The sequence below is a fragment of the Haliotis rufescens genome, unplaced genomic scaffold (genome assembly GCF_023055435.1).
Source record: "Haliotis rufescens isolate VD_foot unplaced genomic scaffold, xgHalRufe1.0.p SCAF_1, whole genome shotgun sequence".
Lineage (NCBI taxonomy): Eukaryota > Metazoa > Mollusca > Gastropoda > Lepetellida > Haliotidae > Haliotis > Haliotis rufescens.
This window is the reverse complement of record NW_025963779.1, coordinates 60,829,297-60,844,688: the sequence shown is the minus strand read 5'-3', so window position 1 is coordinate 60,844,688 and position 15,392 is coordinate 60,829,297. Positions and strand designations below refer to the sequence as shown.

General features: G+C 38.3%; 2 protein-coding genes across 2 annotated transcripts; one reads left to right on the top strand and one right to left on the bottom strand.

Annotated features, from left to right (window-relative positions):
• Positions 1-328: 328 nt before the first annotated feature.
• Positions 329-6,874, bottom strand: LOC124145057 (cytochrome c oxidase subunit 5A, mitochondrial-like). The gene is made up of 5 exons (XM_046514725.2): positions 6,717-6,874; positions 3,793-3,923; positions 2,738-2,842; positions 1,697-1,851; positions 329-481 (listed from the first exon to the last, which is right to left on the bottom strand). The coding sequence occupies exons 1-4, from the start codon at positions 6,790-6,792 to the stop codon at positions 1,705-1,707; spliced, it is 459 nt and encodes a 152-aa protein (XP_046370681.1). The 5' UTR covers positions 6,793-6,874; the 3' UTR covers positions 329-481; positions 1,697-1,704.
• Positions 6,875-8,133: 1,259 nt separating this feature from the next.
• LOC124145058 lies at positions 8,134-14,530 on the top strand. The gene is made up of 5 exons (XM_046514726.2): positions 8,134-8,513; positions 10,291-10,370; positions 11,068-11,144; positions 12,625-12,704; positions 14,302-14,530. Exons 1-5 carry the CDS (start codon positions 8,425-8,427, stop codon positions 14,462-14,464), a joined length of 489 nt encoding a protein of 162 aa, XP_046370682.1. The 5' UTR covers positions 8,134-8,424; the 3' UTR covers positions 14,465-14,530.
• The last annotated feature ends 862 nt before the right edge of the window (positions 14,531-15,392 follow it).

The following is a 15,392-nucleotide window of genomic DNA, read 5'->3' as shown; positions in this document are numbered from 1 at the left end:
TGTTTAGGGTATGACTTCCACGCAGGATTTCAGGTCTAAAACATGTTTTGTTCTGATTAAGCTTAATTTCAAAACATGGTGCGTAAGTAGTTTTTCACATAATGTTTCTTTTATAATTCTGTAATGTATTGCTGTGGTTGGTAATCTGTTATATATTTTCATGTTGTTACTAACCTAGAACTGTATCTTGAATAAGTGTGAAAACAAATTTATTAGGGTTTTCAAATAGATGTATATAATACAAAGTACCTGAGACGTCACAACACCTCTGAGCAAAACCTCAAATCTTCTCCACATATTGTAGCTGAATGAACAAGATATGACAAAATTATGGCTAACATATGATTTTATTCATTTTTTTAAATAGCATACATTCACACAAAACAGTCACTATCATGTCGGTTGATGGATAGTATCCTTGCAGTGGAATTTCTTCAAGTTCTGTTCAACATAACAAAGAGACCAGGATCATACTTTCACCCTGCAACAAAACAAAGGACTCATGTACGACGGCATTACACAAGATGAGCACAGCAATGCAATGGAGCAAGAGATGGGTTCTATGCAGCTTGAATTGTATCTCATTTACATCATAGCATGTTCACTAATGTAGACAGAAAGCCAAAAGTGTCACAAGTCATAGATAGTAATAACTTTCATAACCTGTTATCATGTGGTATGGTGCTAACAAACCAAGAAACATAATCAGGGCGAACCAGGATCTCAACCCACAATCATCAGTGTCCAACCCAGAATTGAAAATCAAGTGGGGGCTTGTCCCCCGATCATGTAGAAATAGGAGGCATTTTGAAAAAGTAGGGGGGATAATTGCTTTCTTCAAAAATGTCTTATTTTGTATTATGTACTGGAACATCATCATATAAAAGTGTAACAGATCAGAATAAAGAACTGAAATGAATAACAATGCTTTGTGCTTTTTTCTATTTTGATCAAAAAAGTCTATAATTCTTTTGTTTTTGCGCGACATGGTCATTCACTATTCAAAAGATCGTCTGCTATGACAGTCGGCGATTCATATTGTGTGACTTCAGAAACGAAACTAAAACAAACTAAAATGCTCAAAAATATTTTCAGAACTATTCAAGATAGAATATTTATTGTCTTTAAACACCTTGTCAAAGGTTTTTACTAAACAACAAATACAACATAAATTTGATACATTTCTACAAAAGTAAGTCAAATTTTGTTTCCTATGCCAATCCTGTCGATAATTAATTCAGCAACCCAAGGGACGTCACTCGTGTTTGAACTTCCAGTTGTTATCGATCGGTCTTCGACAGTTGTTTACAATGTTTGCTGTGAACTGTCTTTCTTCGTTAATTGATTAAAGATTTAGTGAGTATTGAATCTAAAGGTAGGGATAAACAGCTGATAAAGTAAGTGACTGTACAAGAAATCGCGCTTTGATTTTTTTTATGAGGGGGTGATTTGATTTTTTTTAGCGTGAATTGCGCAATCGTGTGGCCTGGGTTGGACACTGGTCAATAGGTTTCTTCTGACAAGCATGGGCTGCTGAAGATCAGTTCTAACCGGGATCTTCACAGGTGGGGATATATGTAAATGGCTTTGCACACTGTACCAATGAGGGGAAAATTAGCACAAACAGGATGTCTGATGACATGAAAAGTAAAAAAAGCCTAACAGCTATTACATGTTTCAGAACATGTCCACTGACCTAAATATCTACATATCGTATACATCCTTCAGAGCTAGTTCTGGTTTGTTATAGCCCATTTCTTCAGGTGTGAGGATACCAAGATCCTTGAGGGTGGGGTCGATTTGTTGGGAGATGTATGGCCAGATTTCCTTCACTTTGTTGCCACATTTGTCCTGTAAAAAAAGGTTTGTAGTTGTACTGTTACAATCAGAAATGACAGCTGAAAAATGGTTTGTTATCAATTCATAATCATAATACACACCAACACTGTGCAATTATAGAAATGTAAAAGAGACAAGACAAAAGTGAGCTGGGCTCACCTTGTATTGGTAAAGAAACTGTACCTCCAATGGGAAAAGAATCCATGAAGTATTTTTCAGTCATAGGTCACACAAATGTTGAAGTAAAATAAATATTCCAACATTAAAAACATTATTTTTTCAGATAATACACATATCAAAATCAGGCTTTGCACGGTTTTGCTCTTCTTTTAGTATGGACACAGTTCCAATTAAATTGAAAAGAATCCATGAAGTAGTTTTCAAGTTATAGATCAATCGTTTAATTAAAAAAAGAAGTAAAAAAATGTAAACTAAAGCTGAATAGAAAATCTAAATATTGAAATCAAACTTTGCAATGCACCTCTCCTATAGGTATAAAAAGTGTTGACCAAGTTAAAACAAATTGTCCTCAGAAGGACGAAGAGACAGAATTCCTTTGTGCCATTTGACAGGAACCGGACTTGGAGTTATAACAAGATAATCATTATTATTTCTGACAATTGCAACATATCCAGCAAACATGGTGACACCCCAGAAAAAAATAATTTGAGACTGCTGACTGCGAATAAACATTACAAATGGGTCGCTATTATGAGACATGGGTGTTTCAGGAACAACTCAAAGTTGGGATGTTCCTGTGGAATACTTCAAAAGTTCAAGGAGCCCATGGCAACTAACTGATCATCCAAACAATGTTATAGAACTCTTTCACCATGTTACTGTGGACAAATTCTACTCAGGAGCTCCCATGCGAGAACACAATGGATATTTGTCTTACCTGGATAGCCTCAAGATACCTGACAGCCAAGCCGTAATCATTTACTCTGCGACAAGCTTTCATTGCAGCAATGATGATCCTCGGCTCAGGGATCAAGTCGTAACCCTGAAATATAATACAAATTTAGTAACTGCCTGTCAAACCTGTTAAATAGGCCTTGCAATAATGAATCAGGGTTAGAAATTAACACTAGCCTGCTAGCCCGGGCTAGTACAAATTCCTGCGGGCTAGTATAAACTTCCCCATTGTTTTAACATTTTAAGTGCATTTTATCTTAACCAGGTTAGTAAAGCTTTTTAGTTTAGTTCAAACGCTGTAAATGGAACAAAAGAAATATCCCTTCATGTTTGTCACACCCTATTCAATAAAATGATATCATCTAGTGTTCTGCCAAGAGAATGTCATCGTGGTACTGGCATGGATTGTCATGACATGTTGCAAAACGACATCCCACATGGCTAATGCCATACAAATGCATGTCTATTCTCTAACGCTAATACAAATACCAAATACACAGGTTGTAATCAACATGATCAAGGAACAAATTTCAAGATACATTTCCTAAACACTACCATCAATCTGTATGTTCAAAGAATAATAGTGCTGTTTTCCTAACTTTATACTGAAAAGTGAAAATGATGGTCTTACCTATCTCTCGATATTGGTTATGATGTGATTTATATCTTGATAATTATGATAATCAAATCACTGTCCATGTTCCACTGACCGAGTGATTTGTGAGTTCAAAGCTAGCTGCTTCCTAACATGTTTGTGTTATGTACATAAGCGATTAGATGATTCTATTGCAAATATTTCTAATTATTTAGTAAGCATAAGGGGGACAGAGTACCCAGGCATTTTATCTGGGCATAACCATCATGATCATGTCATTGATGGGAACATTTCAAAGAATTGTCCAGCACACATACATAGCAACCTATCAGTGCGGGACATCAGTGGTTTGCTTGCTTCTTGTTTAATGCCGCAGTCAGTAATATCAGCAATAATTATATGTATCCAATTGTGTAGGAACTTGGAGAATTATTTATATATACCTGTAAATCATTCATGGCCTTGCGAACTTCCCAGCCATCAATATCTGGTCTGCTGAAGTAAGCTTCATACCGTGCATCAAACTCCTCATCACTCTCCTGTACTCCATGTGAGTGGCGCACACCAACTGAAGCTAAGTTATGATATACATTTATCAGTGACATGCATGACAAAGGAATAGATCAAACTTGGAACCCTTGGTTAAATATATTTCTAAACCAATGGCGATCCTCTCTTTGAACTGAAACAATGTCAAGTTCATCACACAATAGTGACTAAGTCATGATAAGCTGTGGTCAATGAATCGCTTCATTCAGTAATTTTGTATTATCCATAGTTGTGCATATCATATGTATGACACCACTGGGTGCTACAGAGTACTGGAGACCTAGTCAGTAGTCAAACCTTGTCTGAAGCAGAGTTTTACGTGACACACAAATGTGAGTCCAGTTACTGGACTCACATTTGTGTGTCACATAAAACTCTCATCCAATCTCATCAGTTGAGCATACTCAGTTCTTCACAGTTTTCATCTTCATCACAGTTTAAAATATCGGCCCATGTACCACCGGGGCTAATTTCTAATGTAAACTTGTCTTAACTTTTCACAATTATTGGTGTTTGTAAAAGACGATGTGAGTTTAATTTCATTTATTTTACTTCAAAACAAATAATGTTTTCACAATACGTTTGTTGCGCCTCCCAATCAGAGTCGGTGAGTAAATTGGAGTAGGGGGCTAACTTCTAATGTAAACTTGTTATAACATTTCACTATTATTAGTGTTTGTAAGAGACAATGTTTAATTTCATTTATTTTACTTCAAGGCATGTTATGTTTTCACAATAAGTTGAGTTGCATGTAGGCTAAGTTGAAATATAGTTGGAGTAGAGGCTAATTTTTAATGTAAACTTGTTTTAACATTTCACAATTATTGGTGTTTGCAAGCGACCAGGTAAGTTTAATTTCATTTATTTTACCAAGGCAGCGTTAGAAATTGGAACTAGTCCTATAGTCCTTGCCAAACTGCCCAATGGTAAAGGTATCATAAGGACTAGTAGAAATTTGCCCCTTTTAAGGGTTTTGTTATATGTTATCATTATAAGGACTAGATGACGAAAACTGTTAGTTTCTAACAATGCAAGGTGAAAAAAGAATAGGGTGCAGTTTTCGCCAGGCAATAGTAGCCTTTTTCGCCAGGTGCCGTTTTAGCTATAACCCCCCAAAAATATACTGCGTCCCGAAGGGCATCTTCCCGAGGCAAGAGAATTAACTGACTTTTAAAGTCCAGTTTCCACCCTTGCTGAACTAGGCTGGAATTCCTGGGCTCGATCGTAGCGCCACCAGTGGCTATTACCAGTTATGTCCCTTCTAAACCTCTCCTATGGACTAATCAGATTCCACCTCTCGTATCACTTGCGTTTGCTTCACACAAAATGGTGGTGCCCAATCAGGACGATCTCATCGATAATCAAGTTGTATATCGTGATAAAACGGGTCATACATCGCTAAATCAATCAAATCAAGTGAGCACCTTGATTAAAAACATGAAAAGATATGGAAAATATCTGCTGACAATGAGTTGGCGGTGCACATGCTTTGCAAATCCTGCAATCAACCGAAATCTGCATGACAGTTTACGAACCGGATTTTGATTTCGGTAGCCCGATTTTGATTGGACTATGCATAGACTCGTTAGTCCAGCCAAATTTAACTCCATAATCATAATAATACCAACCTAGTTTGGCAAGGGTGGAAACTGGACTTGTATAGTCAGTTTACTCTCTTGCCTCGGGCATGTGTCGGGAAGATGCCTGAACTGAGGCAGCATTAGAAATTGGCACTAGTCCTGTAGTCCTTGCCAACTGCCCAATAGTTAAGGTGTCATAAGGACTAGAAAAAATTAGCCATTTCAAAGGGTTTTGCTATATGTTATCATTGTAAGGACTAGTGGGCTAAAAATGTTAGTTTCTTCCGCTGGGAGGGCACAATAATATTCATTGTACCTAAAGCAAATCAAGGACAGTTACGGGCTTCTGTAATTTCATCCATCAACCATGACCACTGTCCACATGAACATTGTTTCATTCCAGGCTCTATTATCAAAACGTTCACTACACCATTTCATTACTTTACAGGGCTCTTATATTGTCCGCAAGGACCATCAAAATTAATTATTGGGGGTCCCCCAAGTCAAGGTAAAACCCTGCTGAAGTCCCACTGGCCCTGTGGTACATTGCTATGCCCTGTGGTACATTGCTATGCCAATCCACCGACAAGCTTGTTCATAATCATGATCATTTGAGTGACAATTAGCTTACTGCTTAGCATGACAAGTATATACATGATAAACAGGGATCAAGTATATCTGTAGTGGAGTAGTGATACCATACAATAACTGATCATCAACACTTGATATGATCAACTCTGCCTAAAAACTTTCTTTCAAAATATGTTCAGTCTGAATTAATGACCTTGATGATTATATTGACTCCAGTGATTATGAATTCTGATGGAATCAAAACAATATATTTTATACCCACTAATTGCATATGGGCATTAAAGTATAGTAGCATCACGAAAAATGTTCTCGACACCTGGTGATGATGATTACAAAGGTTAGGAACCAAAGAGGGCAAGGACAAGGGGAGTAACTCTAGAAAGCTCAGGATATAGAAACTGTTAGTTTGTGGAAAGACGTGTTTATCAACAGTATCAAGAAGGTGATTTTATTGAAGCATGGAAATGTTGTACACATTGTTCCCTGTCAATCGTCGTACCTGAAACGACGCCGAAAACGTGTTTGGAAAATGAGCGCTATCAGTCAAAATTGAACATGCTTTTCTGACAATTTCTGTCACGTACACGGATCAAAGTAAATTTTGAGAGCCAAATGGTGAAACAAATTACACCGTACGAATTTCATACCGATTGCTGGCCTCCTCAGAGTCTGGACAGCAACACAGTGCAATGATCGACTCGCTCGCTGTACGGCACGGAACATGTTTGGTCTGTGTGAGTATGACCTCCTTGTCCTTCTGCTCTGAAATGGCTGAAACCCCACAATACCTTTCGCCGCTTCCGTTTCACGTGTTGTATTTTCCTAAAAACTACCTTTTGATCTGTTGGCTTTGATTTGTAAGAGTAATACCGAGTTTGATAAGGGCACCAGTCGAAATGGCACATTCCGGTTAAGTATTGACTTAGCATCATACCATAAACTCATCTGCAGTCATTCAGAGCGATTTACATATTATTGGTGTGTAATGATTAAGACAATACAATACTTTGGGATCAGAGACCATATGGTCTCTGTTTGGGATATATCTTTTTTATAAACACATAAATATGATTTAAAGTAAAAACTCTGAATCTGTTCAATATTTGCACGAGAGGTGTAACCTCATATTTCCGTTACCTTTAGAGAAATATTTGGATGATCCCTCAATAATGTGAGAATAGGAAACGACGCTTTTCTAGCTTGTTATGATAATGTTCCACACGTTTTTGACCAAATGTTAAGACAATACCTAGATATTTATAGTGGGATACGTTTCATATGTTTACCATCATAAGTCCATTTTTCTGTATTTCTTAGGTATCTCTCATTTCTAAAACCAACAATACATGGCTTCTCTAGGTTAACTTCTAATTCCCATTTGTTAAGTTTTCTTTGTAGGCCTATTAACATCATATTACATATGCCATCAAATACGGCCGCAGGTCGTATCACACATTTAAACATCCGATCTTCATTTCTATCTGCTCAACAAACATTTAATGGGGTCGTTTCTGTTCCAGATGACCCGCAGGTAGGTCTACGTTTGGAACAATGTCCACCTTGCCACTACTAATGTTACTCGATCACAGGTTGAGCGGGGACATGTTGTTTTACGTCAAAACATTTTTACTAGTTTGGTATCAAGGCAGCTGACAGAACATTATTTGTTTCCAAATATGTATCATCTATTCTTTCAGCGTTTTATTAACTTTGCAAATACCCGTACAACAGATGGAATTTTAGATTTTGTGAACAGTAAACCTCCCCGCTCTCTCTCTATATATATAACTATATATATAAAACTCACAGAAAGGTGTGTTTGATTGTAAAATTTCGTGATTATGATCAGAAGTTTGGATTCCTATCATACTATGTAGTATAATGAGTTGGTTAAGCAAATAAGTATGAAAAATTGCAATTAACCAACATACGAACTGAAATTTACGGCCAACGGGTATAATTTTACCACGAGAGTCATAAAAGGTTGTATTGCGGACATGTCAATCCACCTGACGGTCTAAACAATAACTTCTACTAACATTTGTTTTTAGGAAAATAGCATGTGCAGACACTGACTTCCGCTTCCGTTCCAAACATTACAACTTGGCATAGTGTCTTCAGGAATGTGTAAACATAAAACATTCTTAACAGTAGCGTTGTAGAGAAACGTTTCATGTTATTATATATTGTATACCTATCTTCAGTGGACATACACAGTCTTGTGCTTGTCTAAGGCAGATGAGAATTCGAAAAATGACACTCGTCGAGTTGATCATATTTCATGCATAAGTGACTCCGGTGCTCAAGATGATCAGTATTGTTCGGTATTTCTAGATATTTTCTTGAAGTCTGTTTATGAAATATCGACGGCGGAGTAAACTACTAAGCATGATAGAATTGTGTACAAAGAAACGAATGGTTTTTGCAGTTATTGCACTAATATGGTGAGTTCGCTTGTGTTACATGTGTCCAATATCAAATCTAAATCTTTATGTTTGTAAACATGGTTAATAGAGTGATCTGCTCGATAACTTCATCGGCAACAATGCAGTTTACCGGGTGCAGCCCGAGCTCTACCATCCAGTCTGTTACCGCGCTAGAGAGCTACCGCTGTCTCGATATACCGTTACCGTGCCTCACGCTCTGGTGACTCTCGCTTCACGATCCAACACCCGTTTTCGGTCTTAGGGAAACTAACACGTCTTTACGATCCAACACCCGTTTTCGGTCTTAGGGAAACTTACACGTCTTTACGATCCAACACCCGTTTTCAGCCCTTAGGGTTAGCTTGCTTTGGGCAAGGGTTTGCCATAATTTCTTACCTTTTCAAGCGTTAATCCAGTTAATCTGATTGGTCGGTCATGTTGACATAAACAGTGATGGGTGTGATTTCAAGAAAAGATTGTGAAGTCACACGCATGCGCAATTCATTGTTTTCTGAATGTGGTGCTAATGAGCACTGATTACATGTGATAGCGCTTGCGGTCCAGTGGTAGAGCGTCGGCTAATTAACGCATTAATTAGCCAAGCTGGTGAGCCGGCGAAGCGCGTTCGAGCCCCTGCAGCGCTAAATGGATCTGAAAAAGTGCGCTCGGTAAAGTGCACTACTCCCACTTCATCAATGCATTTGATCAAATAATAGTTTATATATGTGCACCGACTACAAACTGAAAGAACTTATCAAGCTAAATATCCAATCTTCAAATTTATTCAATGATTCCCTATCACATCCCAAAATATGGTGACGTGAATGTGAAAATTATCGTTTGCTTCACCATTGCACACTTAAATAATGGCATCAATGCAGTTTACCGGGTGCAGCTTGAGCTAATTGACTCAGGCTACCACTCTTGCTTCACAGACTCCTCATTCCCCAGGTTTAGTTATGTTAGGGTTAGGGTAGGTTACCCCCCAACTCTATCCTTAGCCCTTGGATCTCCGATCATCCCCTTTCCAATCAAGAACCCCTTTACGATCATAAGGGATAGGTACCCCTTTCTGGTCAAACACCCCTTCACGATCCTTAGGGTTGGGCACCACTCATCAATCAAACACTCCTTTACGATCCTTAGCATTAGTAGTGAGGTAGGGTATGGGTTAGCTTCTTCTTTTAACAAATTAATCCATTATAATTTGAGGAAAAAAACACAATTTTTATCAAGTTTCAAGTTTTGAGAAAATGGCAAGTATATAAAGGTAAACAATTGGGCGCTGATGACTTGGGAAATGAACACTAATTATTTCTGATAGGTTCTGTGGGAAAGTGTTTGGTTATTAGAATCACTTAATAGCCAAGCTAAGCTTTAAGCTAGCAATGTGAGTGCTAAATGAAATCTGAAAAAAATCAGTGTGATAAAGTGCACGACTCCCAAAATAAGATGTTTATTTAGGGGTCCAGGGGATTCAAAGCCTTCAACTGGTAGATTCCAAAGAAGTACCAGCAATAGAAGATTGTGAAGCGTTCAACTGTGTATTGTAGATTTTAAGTGATTACGTAAAAATAATACAGAAGTTATTTTTCAGTGGTGTCAAATTACCCGTATGAAATAGCAGCATTCATTTATAAACATGTATGTAAATTGTCCCAGTGGATGCACTCTGTATTTGTTTTGTGTCTGTTTTCTAGTTAATACTTATAGGATGTAGGGTTTATTGTCTGCTACATCCCTTGATATTGTAGACCTGTTTGTCCTACTACACAACTAATTTTGTGCTTTACAGTCTGTCTATTGTAACACTCATCCTGGAAAGTAGATGGTCCTACCAACGAAAATTGAATGACGCACGATTCCAAGCAATGGGTTAGTAAAATTTACTTTGAGATAGTAGTGATAATAATAATAATATGGTGATGATGATGATGATGATGATGATGATGTGAGTTTATATTGCACCTTGTCCATGCCCTAAAACGTCCTCTTGTTGCTATTCATTTCATGGACTGTGACATAAACAACATAAATAAGAGATGAAAATCACTCATGAAAATACCAAGTATCTTATTGAATATAATGAATTAGATACTTGAAGATGCATAGTCAATCATTATCAGCTGATTATTACCAAGGGAGATTTAATCAAATGATGACATGGACAATTTGAATGTGTCTCATTGTTTTATCAGTTAATGAGTTACCGTATATGATAATCATGGAACTTAGAAAGTAATTTAAATCTTGACTGCCAGCCTAAAGTAAATGTGACCAGTTATCCATGACTAAGCATGCTAAGTGAGGAGGGACATTCCTTGAACTTACAAATAAACATCATATACTTTGACATGTTTATGAGTCTGAGATAATCTTTAGAGCAAAATTATGCAACATGGAAATAGTGCAAATTAGAGCCATTTTTATCTTTTATCATGTTTGTCATTCCATCTTGCTTTTATCTCACTGTTAATACTATAGTACTCCAAGAAGCAATAGCCATGTATTTTTCTAGCAAGGACTGGAAATATTCTTTTTGATTTAATATCATTCCCTATTTTGTTCACAGCAAATGCAAATGAGACATGTAAATCTGGGAAATACACAGCACTTGATGTATGCAAAAGTTGTACAAGAGATGAACTTGTAAGTATATTTCAAACTAAGGTATGGAAACTGAATAGACATACCAGATCTGCAGCTTTTTCATTGCTTTTTATCTTTTCTCCATCTTTAAAAATCATGGAGATGATATGTATGTTTGTTGGTTTTTTAATGCCTAACTCAGCAATACCCCAGATATCTGTTGGCTGCCTGATAATATTCTGCACCAAACAAAGTCATTGACACTACGATCGTCTTCCAAGGTCAAGAGTGTCTACTAGCCATATCAAATCCTCACTAGCGTTGTAGGGAAACGTTTCATGTTGTTTTCTATTGTTTACCTATCTTCAGTGGACATACACAGTCATGTGCTGGTCTAAGACGGATGAGAATTTGAAAAATGACACTCGTCGTGTTGATAATATTTCATCCCTGACACGCCTCATCCAAGGCAGCGAGCCTGACCACCTGATCCTGCTAGTCGCCTCTTACGACAAGCATAGGTTGCTGGTCTTCAGCAACCGATGCTTGTCGTAAGAGCCGACTAACAGGATCAGGTGGTTTGGCTCGCTGACTTGGTTGATGCATGTCATCGTATCCAAATTGAGTAGATTGAAGCTCATGGTGTCAATCACTGGATTGTCTGGTCCAAACCTGATTATTCACAGACCACTGTCATATAGCTGGAATATTGCTGAGTGTGGCATTAAACAACAAACATAACATCTATATCAAAGCCGTGTTTCCACCCTCACCATTTCAAGGCTACGTTTCTTGGCTTGATTGTGGTGTCAACCTGTGTAGAACCAGTTGTGTCCTTTGTGATTAAAACGCAATGTCCAGTCAGACAGTTGTTCCTTTTTTAAATGGTTTCACAAAGATGACTACCATAGCAGATGACCTATGGATCAGATATCAAAAAGATTTGAGATTTCATCCCAGACAGACAACCAAAATGACACATTACCACAGTGGAGATACTTCTCACTGCCACATTTTACTCTTATGATATTAGAGGTATACAGACTTCACAGTATCAAGTAACACTGCACATTGTGGTAACATGAAATGGTCAGCAGGGGTCGTCACTGCATCTCGGTCTCAGTGGTAAGCGTTCTGGCATTTGAGTTTGCACTCAAATAAATATATTAAAGTGCTTGGGTGAGTTGATTGAAAATTTTGCACCACTCTGAAAATATATGTCTTTGCTTAATTTTTGCAATACATTTCAGTTCAAATTTGAATTGCTGTGGCCATAGCAGCGACCACATTTTAGAACCCGAATGTTGATTTGGTAAAACAAACTCTGATTGGACTTTCAATATTTGCGATCGTCCTCTCATTTTAACACAGACAAGAAGGCTTGAAATGGCAAGGGTGGAAACTAGACTTTGATCTAGGCTAGTGGACACGCTTGCCTCAGGAAGATGAGCTAAACAGTTGACCACATATCCAGGTGAGCTACAGTTCCGTGACACTATTTCTACTTCTTTACAAATGATTTATTCTTTTCATTTTCTAGAGACGAGAAGTACACTACTGTCTAGAAAAAGGATACAAGTTGCTCATACAGTGTGAAAACACGAAAATAATGTACACAGGGTGAGTTCTCCAGTCGCCAGTTTATTCACACAACAGTTTGTTTTTTGTTAATGCAGCACTCAGCAGTATTCAAACTACATGATGATACGCCTGTAAATAACCGATTCCCAACCAGATATCTGGTGATTGATATTGTGACCACCCAATCCACTTAGTTGCCTCTTATGATTGATATAGTTTGCTGAAGAAAGGTCCTACCCAGAATCTCCACAGATTCGACTCTTGAAGATCCGGGTAGAATAGGTTTTCAGCAACCCATGCTTGCCGTAAAAGGCGACTATGCTTGTCGTAAAAGGCGACTAACGGGATCGGGTGGTCAGGTTGGCTGACTTGGTTGATGCATGTCATCGATCCCAATTGCATGGGTCGATGCTCTTGATGTCAATCACTGGATTGTCAGGTCCGGACTCGATTATTAACAGACCGCCGTCATATAGCTGGAATATTGCCGAGTGTGGCGTTAAACAACAACAATCCAAACCATACAAACAACAAATTCAGATCAGACAACAGATTCAGTGTGTTATAACTTTTAATACATGTACATAACACCAGGCTTAAATTGTGGTTGCAACATGTCACATGTTGACCCAAAGTCATTATAGTGTATGGCACGACCCCTGTGTGGATTCCAGGACAGAATTGGCCTCCATTAAACTGTCTTTGTTGTAATACATGACAAAAATTCATTGAGTGGTCAGACTCTGGCTTTGATGGTGGGTTGATATAGCGAGGGACAATGCTCAGAACATTAACCAGTGCTTTGCTTGGTCCAGACTTGAGTTTTCATTAATACAGGCATTTGTCTAGGCATTCCAAACTAAGTCTTCTTGGCTTTTTTAAAAAGTTTTGTATTCTTATTTTAAATAAGAGGTTTAAACATTGTATTCAACAGGTTCAGTGCAATAGTATAAAACTAAGCATTAAAGCCTCTCCTCTTGTTTGTTTCTGTTATCAGTGAAATACAAGTCACCCCTTGAAGCCAAAACATTTGTAATAACTATTATAACATGAATTTGGAAATGATTAATTCCCATTTGGGAATGTTTACTGACACTTGCTATAGACTTGGGGTAGAAAATTGGTCTAGATATATCATGACCACTTTGGTCGGAGAGTGGAAGGTCGCTGGTTCGATCCCTGGCTGCATCATACCAAAAGACGTTAAAAGATTGTACTTGTTGTTACCCTGCTTGGTGCTTGGCATTGAGGGGATTAAACAACGACTGGCTGGCTTGGAGTCAGTATACTGTCTGAGTGGTGTATACATGTTAAACTGTGGCAGGGTTTCTCAGTGGGATAGAACTGTAAAACCAACATTTGTCCAGTCTGTTACAAGTACACACACGCACACACATACGCACACGCACACACACACACACACACACACACACACACACACACACACACACACACACACACAGGTGCATGCACGTCACTATATGAGTGCAATTATCTTGAACCACCATTAAACCCCATTTCACCTCACCTCACTTACATAAATGTCTGTAATATATATAGGACCGTGTGATAAAGCTTGATTATTGCTGTGAAACAAAATGACTCTACCCCGAATAATATTACTTTCTCTCTTCAGATGTGGTATAACACCAGATGCAGAACAAAGGCAGTTTTGGATATTTGAGGGAGTGTGCCTGGTTATTGGGATTGTGTCCTACCTCATTGTGCATCAGAGACGAAGCATGCTGGACCAGATCATGATGGACAAAATAAATAAACAAATTGCAGCAGGTATATAGGAACCTAGCTTGTGAGGGGAGGTTTTGTAAATATTTATTGGTTTTGTTATAAAAGTTGTAAATGTGTTTGAGTTTTATAAGACAACAGACCGCCACAGTGGTCCAGTGGAAGTGTGTGCACCTGGAGTGCGGAAGGTCTCAATCACTTTGACCTCATTCAACTTGATTCAACACATTGAGTAAGTGTGATTTGGTTCGATCCCCAGCCGTGTCATACCAAAAGACGTTAAAAGATGGTACTTGTTGTAACCCTGTATGGTGCTCGTCATTAAGGAGCTAAAACAAGGACTGGTCGGCTCGGGGTCAGTATACTGTGTCTAAGTGGGGTAGTCATGTTAAACTTCGGCATGGTATGTCAGTGAGCTAGCATTATATATCGACATAAGTCATGACTAGAGCACACATGCACACACACACATAAAAATATTTGATTGTTTTATCTTTGTATATCATTATCCCACACGTCAAAGGAAAGTAAAAAATCTAGTCCTTTGGAATATTCCACGTATATGGCTACCTTTAACTAATCAACCCAGGACAAGAGAATCCAGTGACTGATATTATGAGCAATGACCCATGCTGTTGGAGTATGTTGATACACAGTGAACAAAGTCACTGAGCCAGACCACCCGATCCATTATGGTCGCCTCTTATGAAGCGCACTGGTGGATGGGGACCTCTTCTAAACCAGAATCCCCTCAGGAAGACAGACGAAAGACCATATGAACTTTATTGGTGTTGGTGCATAGATGTACATAGATACATGTATGTATGTCTTTGATTGGTGTGGGGGCCTGGATGGCCCAGTCGTTGGCCTCTGCACAATTTGCTGTGCAGAGTTGCGTCTCCTTGGTATGCCAGAAACATGTAATTGTTGGCTCGAATCCTGGTTAGCCCTGATTTTGTTTCTAGGTCCGTTAGCACCATA

Excerpts from the sequence above, each read along its gene's own strand:
- LOC124145058 (XM_046514726.2), top strand. The coding sequence starts at position 8,425 with ATGAAATATCGACGGCGGAGTAAACTACTAAGCATGATAGAATTGTGT. Across the intron at positions 11,145-12,624 it reads GTTGTACAAGAGATGAACTT|AGACGAGAAGTACACTACTG; the intron begins GTAAGTATATTT and ends TTCATTTTCTAG. Across the intron at positions 12,705-14,301 it reads ACGAAAATAATGTACACAGG|ATGTGGTATAACACCAGATG; the intron begins GTGAGTTCTCCA and ends TTCTCTCTTCAG.
- LOC124145057 (XM_046514725.2), bottom strand. The coding sequence starts at position 6,792 with ATGTTCCGTGCCGTACAGCGAGCGAGTCGATCATTGCACTGTGTTGCT. Across the intron at positions 3,924-6,716 it reads TCTGAGGAGGCCAGCAATCG|CTTCAGTTGGTGTGCGCCAC; the intron begins GTATGAAATTCG and ends ATCATAACTTAG. Across the intron at positions 1,852-2,737 it reads GGTATCTTGAGGCTATCCAG|GACAAATGTGGCAACAAAGT; the intron begins GTAAGACAAATA and ends CTTTTTTTACAG.